Source organism: Oryctolagus cuniculus, chromosome 9, assembly GCF_964237555.1.
Source record: "Oryctolagus cuniculus chromosome 9, mOryCun1.1, whole genome shotgun sequence".
NCBI lineage: Eukaryota > Metazoa > Chordata > Mammalia > Lagomorpha > Leporidae > Oryctolagus > Oryctolagus cuniculus.
Window position 1 is genome coordinate 1,093,966 of NC_091440.1, and position 20,009 is coordinate 1,113,974.

The following is a 20,009-nucleotide window of genomic DNA, read 5'->3' on the forward strand; positions in this document are numbered from 1 at the left end:
CTGGATGGAGCTCCTGGCTCCTGGCTCTTGGCTCTGGTCCGGCCCAGCCCCAGCTGTTGTGGGCATCTGGAGGGTGAACCAGTGGACGGAAGACCTCTCTCTCTCTCTCTCCCTCTTTCATGTAAGATGAAATAAACAAATAAGTATTAAAGTGAGAGTAATTTATATATCAAAGAATCTTCTCAATTTAATAACAAAATGTATTACTAGTAATGGGAAAAATAATAGGAAGTTACTTCTCACAGAACCAAGGATTTTATAGGAAAACACTCAAATGTAATTTTAATAAACATTTCCAGTAATTGAGTAGATGGCAAAATAAATGTGATAGACAAACTAAAAAGAGAAAATGTATTCAGACGAAATGACCAGCAGAACAGAGGGGGCGAACACCTCACCCGTGCTTGTCCAGCTCAAGACAGCCCTGTCATTCAGCATACCCAGGTCACCTGTCACTCACCGCACCAGGACACTTGTCACCCACACCAGGACATCTGTCACTCACCTCACCCAGGTCACCTGTCACTCACACCAGGACACTTGTCACCCACACCAGGACATCTGTCACTCACCACACCAGGGCACCTGTCACTCACCACACCAGGTCACCTATCACCACACCAGGACATCTGTCACCTCACCCAGGACACCTGTCACTCACCACACCAGGACACCTGTCACTCACCACACCAGGGCACCTGTCACTCACCTCACCCAGGTCACCTGTCACCACACCAGGACACCTGTCACTTCACCCAGGTCACCTGTCACCACACTAGGACACCTGTCACTCACCACACCCAGGTCACCTGTCACTCACCACACCAGGTCACCTGTCACTCACCTCACCAGGACACCTGTCACTCACCACACCCAGGTCACCTGTCACTTCACCAGGACAGCCCATCACTCATGAAACCCACCAGCCGTGGGGGCTGTGCTGTGCAAAGGTGCTGCCGCCTGCATGCAGCTCTCAGCACGCGTGGGCTCCGTGCTCAGGCATCGTGTGTTCTGAGAAACGGGATTTCCTCTCCGGTCACCCTGGGCCCGGAGCCCGTGGGAGTTCCTCTCCGGTCACCCCGGGCCCGGAGCCCGTGGGAGCTCCTCTCCGGTCACCCCGGGCCCGGAGCCCGTGGGAGCTCCTCTCCGGTCACCCCGGGCCCGGAGCCCGTGGGAGCTCCTCTCCGGTCACCCCGGGCCCGGAGCCCGTGGGAGCTCCTCTCCGGTCACCCCGGGCCCGGAGCCCGTGGGAGCTCCTCTCCGGTCACCCCGGGCCCGGAGCCCGTGGGAGCTCCTCTCCGGTCACCCCGGGCCCGGAGCCCGTGGGAGCTCCTCTCCGGTCACCCCGGGCCCGGAGCCCGTGGGAGCTCCTCTCCGGTCACCCCGGGCCCGGAGCCCGTGGGAGCTCCTCTCCGGTCACCCCGGGCCCGGAGCCCGTGGGAGCTCCTCTCCGGTCACCCCGGGCCCGGAGCCCGTGGGAGCTCCTCTCCGGTCACCCTGGGCCCGGAGCCGGTGGGAGCTCCTCTCCGGTCACCCTGGGCCCGGAGCCCGTGGGAGCTCCTCTCCGGTGACCCTGGGCCCGGAGCCGGTGGGAGCTCCTCTCCGGTCACCCTGGGCCCGGAGCCCGTGGGAGCTCCTCTCTGGTCACCCTGAGCCCGGAGCCCGTGTTAAGCAGCAGGTAAAGCTCAAGCGAGTGCCCAGACACAGGCGTCCACTTTTCTCGAGACTCGGCTAGGGGAGCAGGCCTGGCCCCACACGGGGCTGGGGTCCAGCACGCCTTCTCATCCCCTGCGTTGGGAAGTGTTCCCACACCAGACACAGCATGGACCGCTCAGGACCACCCGCGAAGCAGTTTCAGTGGGAGGTGATAGTTCTGGAGACGGCGGTGGGCGTGGCCGCACAAGGCCAGGTGTACGTAACACCACTGGACTGCACAGTGGAAACCGCTAAAGCCAGAGCCAGCGTCTCGGCCAGCAGGTTAAGCCGCCAACTGCCCATACGGGAACTGGTTTAAGTCCCGGCTGCTCCACTTCTGATCCAGCTCCCTGTGAATGCGCCTGGGAAAGCAGAGGAAGATGGCCCAGGTGCTCAGGCCCCTGCACCCGTGTGAGACCCAGAGGAAGCTCCTGGCTCTGGCCTGGCCCAGCCCTGGGCATTGCGGCCATTTGGGGAGTGAACCAGCAGATGGAAGACCTCTCTCTCTCTCTCTCTCTGTCTGTCTCTGCCTCTCTCTCTGCCTTTGCCTCTGCCTTTCCCTCTCTGTAACTCTTTCAAATAAATAAATAAATCTTTTTTAAAAATCACTCCAACTTATCTGTTCTGTTTCCCTCTTTTAGCCATATAATTTAAAACAAATCCAGTGCTACCAAGTCAACACAGATATTCCACAGTTTAGACTTGAGGGCAGCAGACAAGTGCTCCTGTTCAACACCACGTGTGGCGGCCACCCCTCCCCACCGGCCACAGACCCCAGCGCCCCCGAGCGCCTCCCCCACTCCCCACCCCCTCCCCGCTGTGGGTCCCGAGCACCTGACACCCAGCGTGCCACAGCCCCCAGCGCCCCCAAGCACCCCCCCACTCCTCACCCCCTCCCTGCCATGGGTCCGGAGCACCTGACACCCAGCGTGCCACAGCCCCCAGCGCCCCCAAGCACCCCCCCACTCCTCACCCCCTCCCCACCATGGGTCCTGAGCACCCGACACCCAGTGTGCCACAGCCCCCAGTGCCCCCAAGCACTTTACTCACTCCCCACCCCCTCCCCGCCATGGGTCCCAAGCACCTGACACCCGGCGTGCCACAGGCTCGCCCAGGCTCTGTCCTTCTCACGGCCTCCAGGGCAGCACAGGCAGGTCCAAAATGCACACACGAGTCAGACACGCAGCACCCAGCATGTGCACCACGCGCCTTTCTCTGCAAGAATCGCGACAGCACTGCCTCAGATCAGGGAAAATAGACGTGTGCCTCGGCATCACCTAACTTTCATAGAAACTTGTTTGTTTATTTGAGAGGCAGAGTTACAGAGCGAGAGACAGAGAGAGGGCTTCCATCCGCTGGTTCACTCCCCAAACGGCCACAAAGGCCAGGCCAGAGCCAGGAGCTTCTTCCGGGTCTCCCACGTGGGTGCAGGGGCCCAAGCACTTGGCCCATCCTCTACTGCTTTCCCAGGCCACAGCAGAGGGCTGGATCGGAAGAGGAGCAGCCAGGACTTGAACCAGCACCCGTTTGGGATGCCGGCACAGCAGGAGGCAGCTTAACCCTGCTGCGCCACAGCGCCGGCCCCAGGATTACTGAACGTTTATCTGTGTTCACCTAAATGAGGTCAGCGCCTCCGTCACGCTTTATCTGACCCCAGAATCCCACATCTCCCACGCCAGCATGAATGCGTGCTGTTGCCCACGCCCAGGTCCAGCGGCAGCCTCACAGCCGGGCCCCACCGCCCCTAATCCTCTGCAGAAAGCAGGTCAGAGGAAATCCTCTTTCCTGGAGGCAGGGGGATTACTGAACGGGGGAGTGACCGCCTCCTCCACGCGGTCATGAGACGCACAGCGTCCAGCAGGCACAAGGGACACACAGGGCAGCTCCCACACTGCAGCGGGCACACGCGGATGCACGCACACACAGACACACGCACACAGAGACACTACATGCACACACAGGCACATGCACACAGAGACACTACACGCACACATGGACACATGCACACAGAAACGTGCATTGCACACGGAAACACTACATGCACACAGAAAACGTGCACATGCACACACGTGCACACACATAAACATACATGCACACACAACCATACACGTGCATGCACACACACAGCAACACATACATGTACACAGAAACATGCGTGTGCACACAGAGAACTATGCATGCTCACAAACACATGCCCACAGAAACACGTACACACAGAAACGTGTACATGCACACACACAGAAATGTGCACACACCAGCCCCATCCAGGACCCGGGGTCTGTCGCAGGGGAGTCCTCGGCCTCGGGTGCTCACAGCCGCAGTGGTTGGGGGTCTCTGTCCTGCACAGGCCCCTCTGGCCCCACAGTGCGTCCAAGCCAGTGAAGGGGCTGGAATTCTCCCAGCAGCCACAAGCACCACGCCCAGCCCCGGGGGGAGGTCATGAACCCCTCTGGTCTCTGCTCAACTTCAGCGGACGCCCAGCAAGCAGGAACGGCCTCGTGGGCCAGCAGCCCTGGCCTCCCTGAGCAGCCGCCCAATCCAGTTTGTGACGAGGCTGTAACATCTGTCTTGTGGATAAGCCAGATGCCTGGTAGTTGGATCATAACACAAAACCCAAGGCAACACACTGCGGCACTGTCCTGGAACCAGCTCCCTCCAGGGAGGAGGAGGCAGAGAGCGAAACCCAGCGCACGCAGGGGCTCGGACCCCAGCCAGGCGGCAGGGCTCCTTGCGCAGGACGGGGCCAGGCCCCCAGACTCCGCATCCGCGTTTCAGAAAACTTCCCTCCAGGATCCGCCTCAGCGCGTGTTTTCCAGGTTCTGGCGCCCGTGTCTGTGATCTGTGTGACAGGCACAGGAAGCAAACTGAGCCTGCTCTCCAACCTCCCCCGGGTGCTCCCGCGTGCCCGGGGCTGCCCTGACGCAGGCGTGCTGGCCAGCCCGGGTCCCTGAAACCTCGCGGCCACTGCCTGGGCACTGGAGGTGACCCCGCCGAATGAGGTCACAGGACGGGGTCCCCACCGACAGGTGGGGCGGGCCGCCCCCCGCGGCTCTGGGAAGGGGGCGGCACTAAGCATGCGTGGAAGGCAGGCTCAGTGCCGAGGCCTCCTGGGTCATCCTGGGCAGCCAGCTCCACAGCCAGCGGCCATGTCCACAGCGTCCCGTCTACCAGTGGGCCAGACCCTGAGCGCACAGGCACAGGGAGGTGGCGCACGACCGCGGGGGTGAGTCTTGCCCACCACCTTCCCCTCACGCTGTGGACGCTGCATTCCCAGAGGCCCTCGCACTGTGGACACTGCCCTTCCCAGAGGCCCTCGCGCTGTGGACGCTGCCCTTCCCAGAGGCGGGCATTGAGCTGCTGCTCCCTGGGTGGGTCCCCTCAGGACCTGCAGCACTCACGGCCACGCACGCTTGGGCAGCTCCTCTCGCAGGATGGACGGCTGTGTCCCCTGCCCCCTCAACACCACACACGGCCGGCAGCGTCTGCGTGGAGCGCTGGACAGCAGTGTAGACGGCCACTGCACACGGGCACCCCACGTGGGCCGGGTCTTCCAGGAGAGGCTGACCCCAGCATCCTCTCCCACACACGGACTCCGGAGGTCCTGGCACCCGGTCTGGGGCCGGGGGGGAGCTGGCCCGAGGATGGACGTGGGAGCAGTCCTCACACAAGGCAAGGCTCCCCACGGCAAGGCAGCACGGGCAGGCGAGCCCACGGCTGTGGGTCCACCACACCCACACGGGGAGAGCAGCCACGTAGCTGACCAGAGCCGGGGAGATTCTGTGAGTGACACTCACCAAGCCGGAGCACCAGGCAGGGAGGGACTGGGGCTGCTCCGGGCAGAGGGCGTGCGTGACCGCCAAGTAGGCTGTACAGGATGAAACCAGGGCCGGGGTCAGGGGTCAGGGTCAGGTCCAGGGCCGGCTCTGACCCCAGCATCTCTCACTGCTCCACCCAGGTGGGGGGCTGTGGAGCGAACCCCAGGCACAGGACCCGCCTGCCGGCTGCCTGGCAACACAGTGCCCCAGGGGCCTGGCCGTGGCTCCTCCACCTGGCCCCAGCTCGGCCTCTGTTTTCCAGTCGGGGGAGGGGCAGGTGCAGGACAGAGGCTGCCCTGCCCCCTCCCCTCCACCTACTGGCCTACGACCAAGTCGGTCTTTCTCGCAGGCACAGAGCTTCTGTTTAAGGTCCCGGCTTATCTTCCAAGCAGGAAAAATGATCTTATTTTCGCTCCCTTTTCTGAGCCAAAACAATTACCTAGTCACAGGAGAACACGAGCCTGGCAGCCCTCGCGGGACGTCCTCACAGCAGGCCGATTCTCCTGTCCACCAGCTCCCCGAACCCTCCTCCAGGAGCACTGCTGCCTGCCGGGAGGGGCCGGGGGCATCGCCATCACGGAGACCCTCGCCGGGACACCTGGCGGGAGCCGCGTGAGGGCGCTGAGGCCCTGTGCCCGGTTGAACCTCTCGCTGGCGAGGCACACAACCACACAGAGCTCCCAACGGGCCCCGGCCCAGCCGCCGGTGATGCCTCCACCTGCAGCCACGCCAGAGGAGACGGCGACCAGTCTACACCGCAAACCCTTCCACGAGGGGGTCTGGCTCCAAAACCCCCGACAGAGAAAACAGAAACCACCCAGAAACGGGGAATATTTTCCAACAGAAAACCGGAGCGGGGTGGAGGATGGCCACTCGGGCTCCCACAGGCGCCAACGGCACGGCCAGCAGAGCCGCCTCTCCCTGCAGAATGAGCAGCTGGGCGAGCTGCGGGCCTGGAGGGCGAGGAACAAGTCACAGTGTGCGGCTAGGCCGGCAATGTGGCACGGTAGGTACCGCCGCCGGCAGTGCCCGCACCCCATATGGGCACTGGTTCAAGTCCCGGCTGCTCCACTTCCCATCCAGCTCCCTACTAACGACTTGGGAAAGCAGCAGAGGACAGCCCACGTGCCTGGGCCCCTGCACCCACGTGGGAGACCCGGATGGAGTTCTGGGCTCCTGGCTTCAGCCTGGCCCAGCCCCGGCCATTGCAGGCATTCGGGGAGTGAACCGGCGGATGGAAGATCTCTCTCCCCACCTCCCTCTGACAGATTCCTTGGTGTGAGCAGAGAACACACAACTTCCACTTATAGAAATCCAGGCCCCCTGCACTCCAGAACAAGGAACCGGGTCCCAGGGACTGGACGTTCGGGCTCCCGGGGGCCTCGTGCTGACAGGTGACGGGAGAGCCCCAAACGCCGGCTGCCAACTCCCGGCCTCACACGGCTTTTCCTCTCAGTCCCCAAAGCACCCACCCATGGTGTCCCTCCCTGGGGTCAGGACCGTGAGGGGCCTAATCGGAAGCCCCCTGGTCTGCTGCCATGGCCCTGGGAGTGACAAACGAGGAGACCCCGGCCACTCGCGGAAGCAGAACGGGGGCGACACCAAGTCTACCCTCAGCCACACGCCCCGCGAGCCCCCTCCTCCTCCTCGCATTAGTGGGGTGGGGGCCACACTCAGGCGATGCAGTCTGGACGCTCCCCGGCAACAGCGGTCACCTGTGGGTCAGACAACTGAAATGCTGGGAGGCGTGGCGTCCACGGGCACCCCCTGTGCACAGAGCCTGGCCAGCAGCTCCCCAGCAAGCCGGCCACGGCGAGCACCAGGCCGCTCTGAGAACAGGGAAGGCCGTGCCCGGACCCACGCGGGCCAGGTGTCCCCAAGACCGTGTCACCGCAGACCCCATCACTCGCGGTCTTTCGAGCCCTCTCGCTCTCCCAAGGGTCCGGAGAGGGACTCTGCTGCGGCTCGCTCCCTCCTGGGCCCCAGGCAGTGGACGGGAGACTGAAGGAAACAAACCCAGCACACAACCCAGCTTTGGCACGCGGTCCAAGACAAGGCCCTGCCAGGACACAGAGCAACACTGCCCACGGAGGCTTCTGTGCCCCTGGGGGGTGGGGGGTGGTCTCGGCCACTGCCCCAGGCCAGTCCACTGCCCCGGCTTCACCACCCCTTGAAATGGATGGAGGACAGAGCAGTCTGGAGTGACGTCCACCATGAGTCTGAGAGGCTGTGAACGCAGGGCCCCTGCAGGTAAGCACTGTGTATTTCTCTATTAAAAACCAAAAAACTAGGATTCAGGACTTGGGCGCCTTCACCATAAGGAAACCTGAGTGTTGAGGAGATGGGCACGGTACGAGACTGGACACAGCACCACCGTGTGTGACACATCCCCTAACAAACACGCGCGGCGTGGAAACACCAACCACTCGAGCCCTGGGGCGCCGGCACGGGAGGCCCTGGCACGGCACCACCGTGTGTGACACATCCCCTAACAAACACGCGCGGCGTGGAAACACCAACCACTCGAGCCCTGGGGCGCAGGCACGGGAGGCCCTGGCACGGCACCACCGTGTGTGACACATCCCCTAACAAACACGCGCGGCATGGAAACACCAACCACTCGAGCCCTGGGGCGCCGGCACGGGAGGCCCTGGCACGGTGACCCAAGGAACCCCGACGCCTCAGGAGCAGTAGTGACCAAGGCTCAGGCCTTCGCTCCGGGGACGTCCACCCAGCACCGAGTCTACACCAGGGCCGCTCCCAGCACAGGGGAGAAGCAGCAGGGACAGCACAGTGGCGGCTCCGTGACCCACAGAAGGTGGCTGAGGTCCCCCACGGGGAGGGCGCCAAGGCAGGGAAGGGGGTGTAGCAGCCCACGCAGGCCAGCCAGCCAGGGGAGGCCCTGGCCACAGAGGCGATGCACCTGCCACTCCTGGGGGCTGGACACTGCCGGACACGCCAGCTCCTGTGTGAGACGCTGCGGCGTGGCCTGCGACCTGGCCGCCCCAGAGCTCACACCCCCCGGCCAGCTCTCTTTCAGGCCCCTCATGGTGTAGGTCGCACCACGTCTGCCTGCCCCGTTCCCAGCTAAGCCTGGTGGCACAGGGAAGGGGGTCTTCGTCCTGTGTGGCTCGAAGCACAATACAGGACTGGCCTCAGCCACAACAGGGCCACTGGCCCCAAGGCAGAGGGGACACAGAGCAGAACACCCCGTGGCAGGGGTGTCCGAGGACCACTGCTGTTGTATCCGAGAGGCACGCGGTGAGAAGCCACCTCCCAGAGGGGGGCAGGACTGGGTCACGCAGGGCGGAGTCCCACTGCTGGGACGCGCCCCCAGGCGAGCGGTGGCCCCAGCAGGCCCAGCTGCCAGGCCCCCTTTACAGAGGGGGACGCTGAGTGTGCGGGCCGGCCAGCGTGCCCAGGGTCACGGGCACTGCACGTGGCTCTGCCGTGACCCTGACACCCAAAGTCTTCACCTCCCCGTGAGCTGTTTTGTCTTTCTCAGACAACAGCATGACCGAGAGCGAAACAACCCCTCACTCAACCTTGCTGGAGTCCCAGTGCTTTTTACTGCAAACAGACAGCATTTTTACCTGCACTGGACTGGGTGGAAAGAACCGTGTCCGTCTGGGGCTTGGGTCCCCAATCAGAGCAGCGCGAGGCGGGTGCAGCTCAGCTCTGCCCGCACCAGGGCCCGCACCAGGGCCCGCCACGCGGGGCAGCTCGGGACTTGCGCCCGGATCCCCAGCAGTTTCGACCGGCTGGGGACTGACGCACAGGTCCCACCCATCGTCACACAAACTTCCTGCCCGGGGTTACAAAACGTACCCTCTGGCATGAAATAAAGGCATCTGGAGATCAAACATTCACCAGTGTCTGGGGAAGGCGTTTAACTCAATAAAAGCTATGACACAAAGGTGAAATTATACAGGCGGGCAGGGCCCCACGGTGGAGCACGGCCGCGCCTGCCGGTCACGGGCGAGCTGCCGTGGAGCCTGTGGCCTCCCACGCCTCGGCCTCCGTGGCTGCAGTGGTCAGAACGCGTGTCCTGGAGTGTGGACTCTGGGTGCCAACAACAGGAAGGCCCCGCCACGCCGTCAAATGCTGGATTCGGGAAGCAAGTCCCAAACCAGCGCTTCCGTTGTTAAAGCCAGCACGGGAGCGCAGGCGGCCTAGGGCCGGTGCTAGGGTCACATACCCCTGGGCACGGAGGGTCACGGCTGGGAAGGCAACGTGCAGGGACACACGTGGGCCTGTCAACGGCTCGGCACCTCAGGTTGAAGGCTGAGCTTCTCGGGGCCCAAAAACGCGCGCTCTCCTGGGACAAAGACGATTTGAACAGCTCCCGTCGGCAAGGACGCCTTGGACAGGCTGGGAAGCAAAACTCTGCGAGACAGAAATCAGCAGGAACGTGGGCAAGCTGGCGCCCTGCAGGGCTGGACGGTGGCAGGTGCCCGGACCCACACACGCGGGAGAATCACAGCCCAACTGTGAGGCTTGCGGGGAGGAGGCCGGGCAGGGCCACACCGGGACACCCTCCCTGGAGCCGCAGCCACTGTGCTGGCCCACGACACCCCCACTGAAAGATTCAGAGAGCCCACCGGGGCCGGCACGGCTTGGTGTGCCCCCGAGCTGTTCCCGCCCCCAGCAGCCCAGCGGCCCCTGCTGTGTGGGGTCACTCTCGCCCCACCGCCCAGGGCCCGAGTGACAGAGGTCACTTCCTCTTTGCCTGTGTGGACTCCCTGAACCCTCACAGCCACTCGGAGAATGGGTACAGCTCCCGTCCCCTGGTGAGGAAGCGGGCGCAGTGCGGCCAAGGGTCCCGGCTTCAGGGCTGGGGTCAGCCCTGGGGGCCAGCCCAGCCGCGCCCTGGATCCCCGTCTCCCACCTCTTGTCTCTAAAGGGAGGTAACGCTCCTGACAACAGTTAGAAAAGTTCCAGCAGGTAGAGGACACACAGCTCCCGGCAGGTCAGCGACCCCACGGCATCCGAGTGCCACGGAAACCACGTCCCCCCAGGGCCCGCACCCACCCAGGGCAGCGTCGGGAGCCCCGGCCCAACACACCACCCTCGCTGATTTGCTGCTCCGTCCCTGGAGGTGAGACCCCTGCTGTGCCGTCCTACCTGGACCAGAAGCGACCAGAGAGCCCTGTGTGCCAGGCAGGCTCACGCGTGTGCCCCGGGCAGACACAGATCACGAAGTCACACAAGCAGACCTGCACACCAGGCATGCTCACTGCGTGTGCCCCGGGCAGGCACGGACCACGAAGTCACACAAGCAGACCCGGACACCAGGCACGCTCACTGCGCGTGCCCCGGGCAGACACAGACCACGAAGTCACACAAGCAGACCTGCACACCAGGCATGCTCACTGCGTGTGCCCCGGGCAGACACAGACCACGAAGTCACACAAGCAGACCTGCACACCAGGCATGCTCACTGCGTGTGCCCCGGGCAGGCACGGACCACGAAGTCACACAAGCAGACCTGCACACCAGGCATGCTCACTGCGTGTGCCCCGGGCAGGCACAGACCACGAAGTCACACAAGGAGACCTGCACACCAGGCAGGCTCACTGCGTGTGCCCCGGGCAGGCACAGACCACGAAGTCACACAAGCAGACCTGCACACGAGGCATGCTCACTGCGTGTGCCCCAGGCAGGCACAGATCATGAAGTCACACAAGCAGACCTGCACACCAGGCATGCTCACTGCGTGTGCCCCGGGCAGGCACAGACCACGAAGTCACACAAGCAGACCTGCACACCAGGCATGCTCACTGCGTGTGCCCCGGGCAGACACAGACCACGAAGTCACACAAGGAGACCTGCACACCAGGCAAGCTCACTGCGTGTGCCCCAGGCAGGCACGGACCACGAAGTCACACAAGGAGACCTGCACACCAGGCAAGCTCACTGCGTGTGCCCCAGGCAGGCACAGACCACGAAGTCACACAAGGAGACCCGGACACCAGGCATGCTCACTGCGTGTGCCCCGGGCATGCTCACTGCGTGTGCCCCGGGCAGGCACAGACCACGAAGTCACACAAGCAGACCCGGACACCAGGCATGCTCACTGCGTGTGCCCCGGGCAGGCACGGACCACGAAGTCACACAAGCAGACCCGGACACCAGGCATGCTCACTGCGTGTGCCCCAGGCAGGCACAGACCACGAAGTCACACAAGGAGACCTGCACACCAGGCATACTCACTGCGTGTGCCCCAGGCAGGCACGGACCACGAAGTCACACAAGCAGACCTGCACACCAGGCAAGCTCACTGCGTGTGCCCCGGGCAGGCACGGACCACGAAGTCACACAAGGAGACCTGCACACCAGGCATGCTCACTGCGTGTGCCCCGGGCAGGCACGGACCACGAAGTCACACAAGCAGACCCGGACACCAGGCATGCTCACTGCGTGTGCCCCGGGCAGGCACAGACCACGAAGTCACACAAGGAGACCTGCACACCAGGCACGCTCACTGCGTGTGCCCCGGGCAGGCACGGACCACGAAGTCACACAAGGAGACCTGCACACCAGGCACGCTCACTGCGTGTGCCCCGGGCAGGCACGGACCACGAAGTCACACAAGGAGACCTGCACACCAGGCACGCTCACTGCGTGTGCCCCGGGCAGGCACAGACCACGAAGTCACACAAGGAGACCTGCACACCAGGCAGGCTCACTGCGTGTGCCCCGGGCAGGCACAGACCACGTAGTCACACTAGGAGACCTGCACACCAGGCATGCTCACTGCGTGTGCCCCGGGCAGGCACAGACCACGAAGTCACACAAGCAGACCTGCACACCAGGCATGCTCACTGCGTGTGCCCCGGGCAGGCACAGACCACGTAGTCACACTAGGAGACCTGCACACCAGGCATGCTCACTGCGTGTGCCCCGGGCAGGCACAGACCACGAAGTCACACAAGCAGACCTGCACACCAGGCAAGCTCACTGCGTGTGCCCCGGGCAGGCACAGACCACGAAGTCACACAAGCAGACCTGCACACCAGGCATGCTCACTGCGTGTGCCCCGGGCAGACACAGACCACGAAGTCACACAAGGAGACCTGCACACCAGGCAAGCTCACTGCGTGTGCCCCAGGCAGGCACGGACCACGAAGTCACACAAGGAGACCTGCACACCAGGCAAGCTCACTGCGTGTGCCCCAGGCAGGCACAGACCACGAAGTCACACAAGGAGACCCGGACACCAGGCATGCTCACTGCGTGTGCCCCGGGCATGCTCACTGCGTGTGCCCCGGGCAGGCACAGACCACGAAGTCACACAAGCAGACCCGGACACCAGGCATGCTCACTGCGTGTGCCCCGGGCAGGCACGGACCACGAAGTCACACAAGCAGACCCGGACACCAGGCATGCTCACTGCGTGTGCCCCAGGCAGGCACAGACCACGAAGTCACACAAGCAGACCTGCACACACAACTCGAGTCCTTTTTCCTCCAGGATAAGGAAGCTCGGTGGGAGGTCCGCACATCCCGGGGAACAGCACAGCCGCTCCGGGGACAGCTCCAGCCAACTCCACAGCACGGACCCGAGTTTCAAAGCATGGAAAAGCAGGGTTCCATAGGCGAACACGGTGACGTCGCCAAACAAGCACGTTGCAAAAATAAATCAGTACAGTCGTGGAATGAGAAAACAGAATTAAAGACATCGGGGCTTGTGTCTGGAAAAGTTAAGGAAGGAACAGTCACCACGCGGCGAAGGGGAGAGAGCCCTGGACACGTAAAACTTCCGCGGGAGCTAGGTCGGAGCAGCCGGGACTGGCCGGAAGGTGAGCCCTGGGCAGTGACCTGTCCACACTTCACCTCTCAGGGACACAGCCCTGCTTGCTTCCTGGAGCCTGGCCCCTTTCCGCGTCGGGCCAGGCAGGGAATGGAAATGCCCAGAACGCCTGGCGGCTTCGCTCCACCGGCCCCCCAGACCCCGCACCTCCTGAGCCGCCCGGGTGATAACTGAGCGACTCCCTCACACACCCAGCCACCTACAGTCGTTCCCCGCCTCAGAGAGACCAGCTGCCACCGGGTGTCAGGTCCGTCCCGGCAACACCAGGGACCAGCTCGCTCCGGCCCCCACGCCCGGGCGCACCTGTGCCCTGCCCTCCAGGGGTGTCGGGCCAGAGCGCGGGCAGGGAAAGCTCAGGAACACCAAGGCCGCACGGGTGCCGGAACGGTGCCCTCTTCCCAGTGGATCCTGTGCGCGACCGCTGCCCTCCAGCCCGCGGCCACGGCGCCCGGACAGTCTCGGCGCCACCGGCCGGCGACCCCAGGTCGGCGGCCGCGCGCCCCGCTCGTCCCCTGCAAGTCCTCCCCGGGACCTCGCCCCTCGCTCGCCTCGGGCGGCGGCGTCCCGCGGCGGACTCCGGGAGGACCCCCGCACCCCGCTCCTCGGACCCGGCTCAGAACTTCACTCTGGATTCTCCCCCACCCACACACACCGCCACCGCGGAGTTTAAAAAGCAGAGCCGTCGGCTCCCGCGCGGGCGCCCCTGGCCGGGACCTCCCTCCCCGGCCCCGACGCTGAGGCCAGGGCGAGGCGGGCACCGGGGACCCCGTCGCGAGCGTGGGGGTGCAGGCCCTCCCCAGCACCCCGCCGCCCCCGCCCGCCCGCCCGCCCGCCGGCCCGCGGCACTCACGAATCTGTGCACGAGCGTCCGCAGCCGGCTGCAGTCCATGGCTCCGCCGCTCGGCGCCCCTGCGCCCTGCGCCCCCTGCTCAGGTCACGGCCCGGGCGCGCCGGGCGGTGCTGGGGGCGGCCGCGGCCCCTCGGCGCTCATGCCCGGCCCGCCCGGCGGCGGCTGGGCGCGGAGGGAGCCGCTCGGCGGCCGAGCCCGCGCCCAGGCGCCTGCTCCCCGTCGCCTGGCCGCTCGGCGGCCGCTGGAGCGCACGGCGCCGGAGCCTGCGCGCTGCTCCCCTGCGCGCTGCTCCTCTGCGCGCGTCTCCGCCTCCGCGCCCGCCGCGCCTCTCGGCCCGGCCTCCGGGCCCCTCCTGCTCGGGGCGCGCGTCACGGCCGCTGTGAGCATGCGCCCCGCGGCCGCGGCCCCCGCCCGGCACCCAGGGGCCGCGCTCGCTCCCCGGCGGCCCGGCGGCTCCCTGTTGCTTCCGCGTCCTGCGGGCGGGCGCCTGGTGGGGCGGGAGACTGAGTGCCGGGGGCCGGGGCGGCGAGACGGGGGTCCTTCCGCGGGGCCCCACGCGCTCCTCCCGGGCCGAACAGCTTTTGACCTCCAGCCCCCGTTGCGGGGACGCGGGGACGCGGGGCGGGGTCCCTCGGGGTGGGTCCGGGTCTCCTCCCGGCCCGCCCCCTGGCTCCGCCCCCCGCGCAGGTGGGCCTTTCCGGGGCGGGGGATGTGTGGACTGGGGCTAATGGCGGGAGCCTGGGTCAGCCCCTAGGCCTGGCCTGCTGGCCTCAGTCCCCAGAGCCATGATCAAGACGCCTGCCTGCCCAGGGAATCCGCCCTTAGACCTGCAGGGGAGCGTCCGCTCTGGCCTGCAGGCCGCCCCTAGCCCCCCCCCCCCGCCCCTGTCCCTGGCCTGCCGGGAGAGGAGCAGAGCAGGGTCAGGGCCCCAGGTCCCAGGGCGGCGGCTCCGGGTCAGCCACGCACACAACGACGCCGCCCCTAGCCCACAGCGCCTTTCTGTTCTCCAGGGCAGGCGGGAGGACGTCTCACAGCCCCGGGGCCGGCCTGTCCTGGCTGCCCCGGGGGTCCCGGGCGCTGTGTGCCTCCAGCAAGGCTCCGGAGCTCCTGCCTGCTTCCGGAAGGGACACTGGGTTGGCCGCTGTGGGACCAGACGCAGGGGACCAGGAATGAGCTCTGGAATGGTGACAGACTGACCGCTGACCCGGCCTGACCCTGGGTTCTGCCGGCGACTGGAGCAGACAACGACCACCCCACAGTGGGGACCACCGAGGCTGCCCTCCGTCTCTAGTTCTCATAGGACTCCCCTTGACAGAACCTCCCCCCCCAGGTCTCTAAGGACCTGCAAGGGGTTGCTGGTCCATGAATAACAACACCTCTAAAAAACTTCATATGTAGACATTTATTTATTTATTTGAAAGAGAGAGCAAGAGAGATAGATCTCTCAGCTGGCTAGCTCCCCCAGATAGCTGAAGTGGCCAGCGCTGGGCCAGACTGAAGCTGGGAGCCAGGAGCTAGATCCAGATCCCCCACGTGGGTGCAGGGGCCCCAGCGCTTGGCCTGTCCTCCCCTGCTTTCCCAGGCCATAACAGAGAGCTGCACTGGAAGTGGAGCAGCCTGGGCTCGAACCGGCGCCCTTGTGGGATGCGCGCAGCTTTACCTGCTGCAGGACCACGCCTGCCGGGTTACAGCCCTACTGATGGTTCCTTGAACGCAAGCGTGCTAAGGCAAACAGCTCTTCAAACTCTCCCCCAACCTCCCCCTGCCCCCAAGAACGCGTGGGTCTCCTGCCGGAAGCAGGCGGCCTTTGGTGGGATTGCACACGGCCACGGGGGGCTGCTGTGTCTCCTGCCCCCTCGTCCCTGCTGGCAGAGCCCACCTGCTCCCAGTGCCCACCTGCCGTGAGGCTCTGGGCGAATGCTGCTTCACACAGCTGCCTGGGTTCCTCTTTCCAAGGATGGGCGCAGAGCAGGCTCGAGCCAGCGAGCCCCGTCAGGCCTCCCGCGGGGCCGGGGTTGGGAGAGCCCCGACAGACGTGTTCCCCCTCTGCTGCCGTCGCTATGCCGGCATCGCCCGTCCGCCACAGGAAGTTGCCCAAGACACGGCGTCACACCGGAAAGACAGGGTCTGGACCATTGGCCAGGCCCGCCCTGCCCCCACCTGGAGTTCTCTTAGGAGACAATAGAGCCTCTGTTTGCGCCAGGTGGGTGGGTTGGCGTGTCACCCACAGGTGTCGGCGTCCTCACTGGGGAAATACATCAGCGCTGGCTCCGTGGAAGTAAGAGGAAGCCCAAGGCCGAGGGAGTCCGGTGTTTGCTACTGTGTGCTGAACCGCTCAGGGCAGGGGCTCAGCCGCAGGGAGGGTCCCGGGCCGGGGGTGCTCCTGGCGCTGGCTGGGGCTGGCGGCTTTGGGCGGCTTCACTCGCCGGCATGGGCCTCACAGGGCAGAGGAGAGCTGGAAGCCGGACGGCCTCTCTCTTTCCCCTTTGGGTGGTCCACAGCTTCACGCAGCAGCCCACGCGGACTCCGCACAGCCCCTCATGGCCTGGTGTGCGGGGCCCAGAACGTGGCCCCTGCTACCCTCGGTGAAAGTCACTCCCAGGGCAGCCCAGATCCACGGGGCGGAGAAACAGGGCCCTCTCCTCCTCCCGGAAGGAGGGCGCGGGAACGGGCAAGGGGTTATCCCTGGAAAGAATCTACCACGGTGGGACGTGCCGGCGCCCGCCCGGCTCAGCTTGGCAGCGAAACCAACGCCAGAGGCTTCTCCAGCCACATCCAAGCGGAAGCAGAAGCTCCGCTCCGCCCAGCCCAGCTGTGGCCGCCCCAGGCAGTCGGTCACCTGGGGCACATCACCGCGCTGCCAAGGCACAAACGGCTGCCCCGAGGCAGCGTGTGGGCGGCTGCAGACCCCAGGCTCGAAGTGAGGGGTTCGCAGCCGGGGGCCCACGGACGCTGCCCCAGAGGAGCTGATGTGCAGACGTGGGACCTTGGGTCATGGTGTCCTGTGTGAGAAAGGCTCTGGGGAGATGGGGGCCCACGGGGACCCCGAGTGACAAACCCCGGGTCAAACCTGACTCGGGACTCACAGCACAGGACGGGGCTCGCGAATTACCAGCTTGTCTCACCTTCGGCAAGGCCTTCCAGAACATTCCGCTCACACCTCCGCGTGGAGGGTCACCGTTCCCGCAGGCCCAGAGTTGCTTGGGCGGCACCCTCCTTGGGTTGGCCCCAGGATCCTTCAGTGGCAGAACCTGTATTTCCTGTGCCTCCCGTGGGCTGCCCTCTGACCCCCGAACCCTGCTGTCTAGAAAGTTCTCGCCGCCCGTGTCGTGCTCTTTGATCACGCTCGGACGCCCGCTCCCCTCGCCTTCCTCATTCCCTCTCTCGGCGCTCACACCGGCCCCCGAGGAGCTGCTCACCCAGATGAGACCCCTGGGGACAGACTGACAGCCCCAGAGGCAGCAGCGTGGGCTGGGGCTGCAGGTGCTGTGCTCTCTGGACAGGAGGACACGCATTGCCTGAGCCACCGTCTCCGCCGCGGAGGCTCCAGCAGGCGCAGGGCAGGTCTCCGAGCTGCCTGTGGAAATCTGGTTTCATGTGGTCTCTGCACAGGCACCGACAGATGGAGAGTGGGCCACGTTTCTCTGTAGCCCGGAACTTGTGATCGATGTGAACTCCCAGACATGGTCTCCCAGCCGGCGTGGACAGCAGCGCCACCAGCCCCCAAGGCTGCTGGTTTGTGTCCACTCTGACACTGGAGCCACTTTTCCTCAAAATCCTTCCTGGGTCGGCGCTGTGGCGCAGTAGGTTAATTCTCCACCTGCAGTGCCGGCATCTCATATGGGCACTGGTTCGAGCCCAGGCTGCTCCTCTTCCAACCCATCTCTCTGCTGTGGCCTGGGAAAGCAGTGGAAGACGGCGCAAGTGCTTGGGCCCCTGCACTTGCGTGGGAGACCCGGAAGAAGCTCCTGGCTCCTGGCTTCGGATCGGCCCAGATCCAGCCATTTGGGGAGTGAACTAGCAAATGGAAGACCTTTCTCTCTGTCTCTCCCTCTGTCTGTAACTCGACCTCTCAAATAAATAAATGAAATATTTTTTTACAAGAATCCTTCCTGCAGGCGCCCAGACTTGGGTCAGCTGAGTGGCAGGTGCAGTCCGGCTCCAGGTCCGGCCCTTGACCGTGAGGTGTCTGTTGGGGTGCAGGTTTCTCGCCCCCCAGTGAGCTGCTGGGATCAGCTTTGCTCCTCGGTGTCCGGTGCTCTCTTTTCAGTGTGAAGACTTGCAAAGGAAGCGTGCCAAGATCCTCTTTCCTTCACGCCTATGTCTCTGGAGGATCCGTGGTTTTAATCTCAGTTTTCGTTCACGAAAAACATAGTTCTCGGGGCTTGAAATTGCCGGTGAAGCCGGGACAGCAGTTTGCTGCTCCCTTTTGAACAAACTTTAACGGTGGTTGCTGCTCTGACAGAGAGCCGGTGCGGATTGGGCAGAGTGGGAGGGGCGGAGAGGGCGGGCAGACGGCCGCCTGTCCTGCTCGCTTTGGTGTCAATCATCCTACTGACCCCAGGCAGGGCTGAAGCCCTGGCAGCAGCGCCTGGGCGTGGTATTGGGCTGGGAAGCACAGGGGAGGAGCTGGAAGAGGGCGTGGGTTCCAGTCCCACCCACCGTGCGCCTACCTGTGGGAAAGAGAGGTCCACCCAGCCCACTCTGGGGTCACTGGGGCCAGCTACTTCACACGGGAAGGGGGAAGGCACGGGGCCAGTGCTTCGGGAGGGGAAAGGCCGTGACCCTGACCCTGACCCCAACCATGACCCTGACCGTGACCCTGGCCAGGCCCCTGACTGTGACCCCGTTCATGTCCACAGCCTGAGAGAGGCCGACGCTGCTGCGTGGTCAGCGTCGAGAGGCACAGAGAGCCGAGCAGCCCAGCGTGTATGCCCAGTCCAGCAGGGGCTAGGCCAGGGTCTTCTTCCTGTCCCTGCGGCCCCCTCCACAGGTGCTGGGAACCTGCGCCCTGGCAGCCGCATGCCCCGTCCCTGAAGATCCAGGGGGTGATAGCCTCCATGCTACACGTGCACACAGTGGGGGGCCTCCCCATGTGACGAGGCCTCAGGATGCCCCTCTGAGCCCCTCTCAGCCCGTGACGCGGCCGACAGGCAGCTGGTCACAGCGGCCCTCCCCGAGACCTCCCCTCACCCGGGAGGGAGGTTGAGGTCCCAAATGCACCGGGCATTCAGGGCCACCCAGGCTGCCGCAGCCACCACCGTGTCCTCCGGCATGGGCGCTGCACCGGGAACGGCACCGCCCCGGGGGTGGAAGAGGCAAGGAGAGGGCCCTGAGGGGCTCCCAAGGGTTCCTATCTGCCTGGCGGTGGAACTGGGCTTACGTGGGAAAAAATGCATTTTCACTTTAGCCAAAGAACCGGCTTTAAAGAAAAGTAGATTTAAAAGGAAACGGAGCTGGGGCCAGGGCCATGGAGCAGCAGGTTCAGCTGCCGTCTGTGACTCCGGCAACCCACGTGGGCGCTGATTCTAGTCCCAGCTGCTCCACTTCCCATCCGGCTCCCACTTCCTGCTAAAGGCCTGGGAAAACAGTGGAAAGTGGCCCTAGTCCTTGGGCCCCTGCACCCATGTGGGAGACCTGGAAGAAGCTCCTGGCTCCTGGCTTCAGCCTGTTCCAGCCCTGGTCATTGCAGCCATTTGGGGAGTGAACAGAAGGTGGAAGACCTCTCTCTGTCCATCTCTGGCTGAAACTCTGACTTTCAAATAAATAAATGAATAAATACATCTTTGAGAGCAAGAGAAGGAGGGAGGGATGGAGGGAGGTAGGGAGAAAATAGC

At 64.5% G+C, this 20,009-nt stretch overlaps 1 protein-coding gene and 1 long non-coding RNA gene across 8 annotated transcripts in view; one reads left to right on the plus strand and one right to left on the minus strand.

The window, feature by feature from the left end:
* The window catches only part of ATP11A (ATPase phospholipid transporting 11A), a 135,294-nt gene extending 117,958 nt beyond the window's left edge, over nucleotides 1–17,336 (minus strand). For 6 of the 7 annotated variants that reach the window (XM_051841715.2, XM_070048369.1, XM_051841714.2 and 3 more), the window contains exon 1: nucleotides 17,298–17,336. In XM_051841715.2, the coding sequence (XP_051697675.2) occupies nucleotides 17,298–17,321 (24 nt within the window). In that variant the 5' untranslated portion in view covers nucleotides 17,322–17,336. Of the gene's footprint in view, nucleotides 1–14,172; nucleotides 14,469–17,297 lie in introns of those variants that run through there. The other variant, XM_070048371.1, reaches the window with a different exon arrangement.
* Nucleotides 14,514–16,237, plus strand: LOC138843669 (uncharacterized). Its single transcript, XR_011378594.1, has 2 exons — nucleotides 14,514–14,859; nucleotides 15,183–16,237. It is a non-coding gene; the product is annotated as an uncharacterized lncRNA (long non-coding RNA).
* Nucleotides 17,337–20,009: the final 2,673 nt, after the last annotated feature.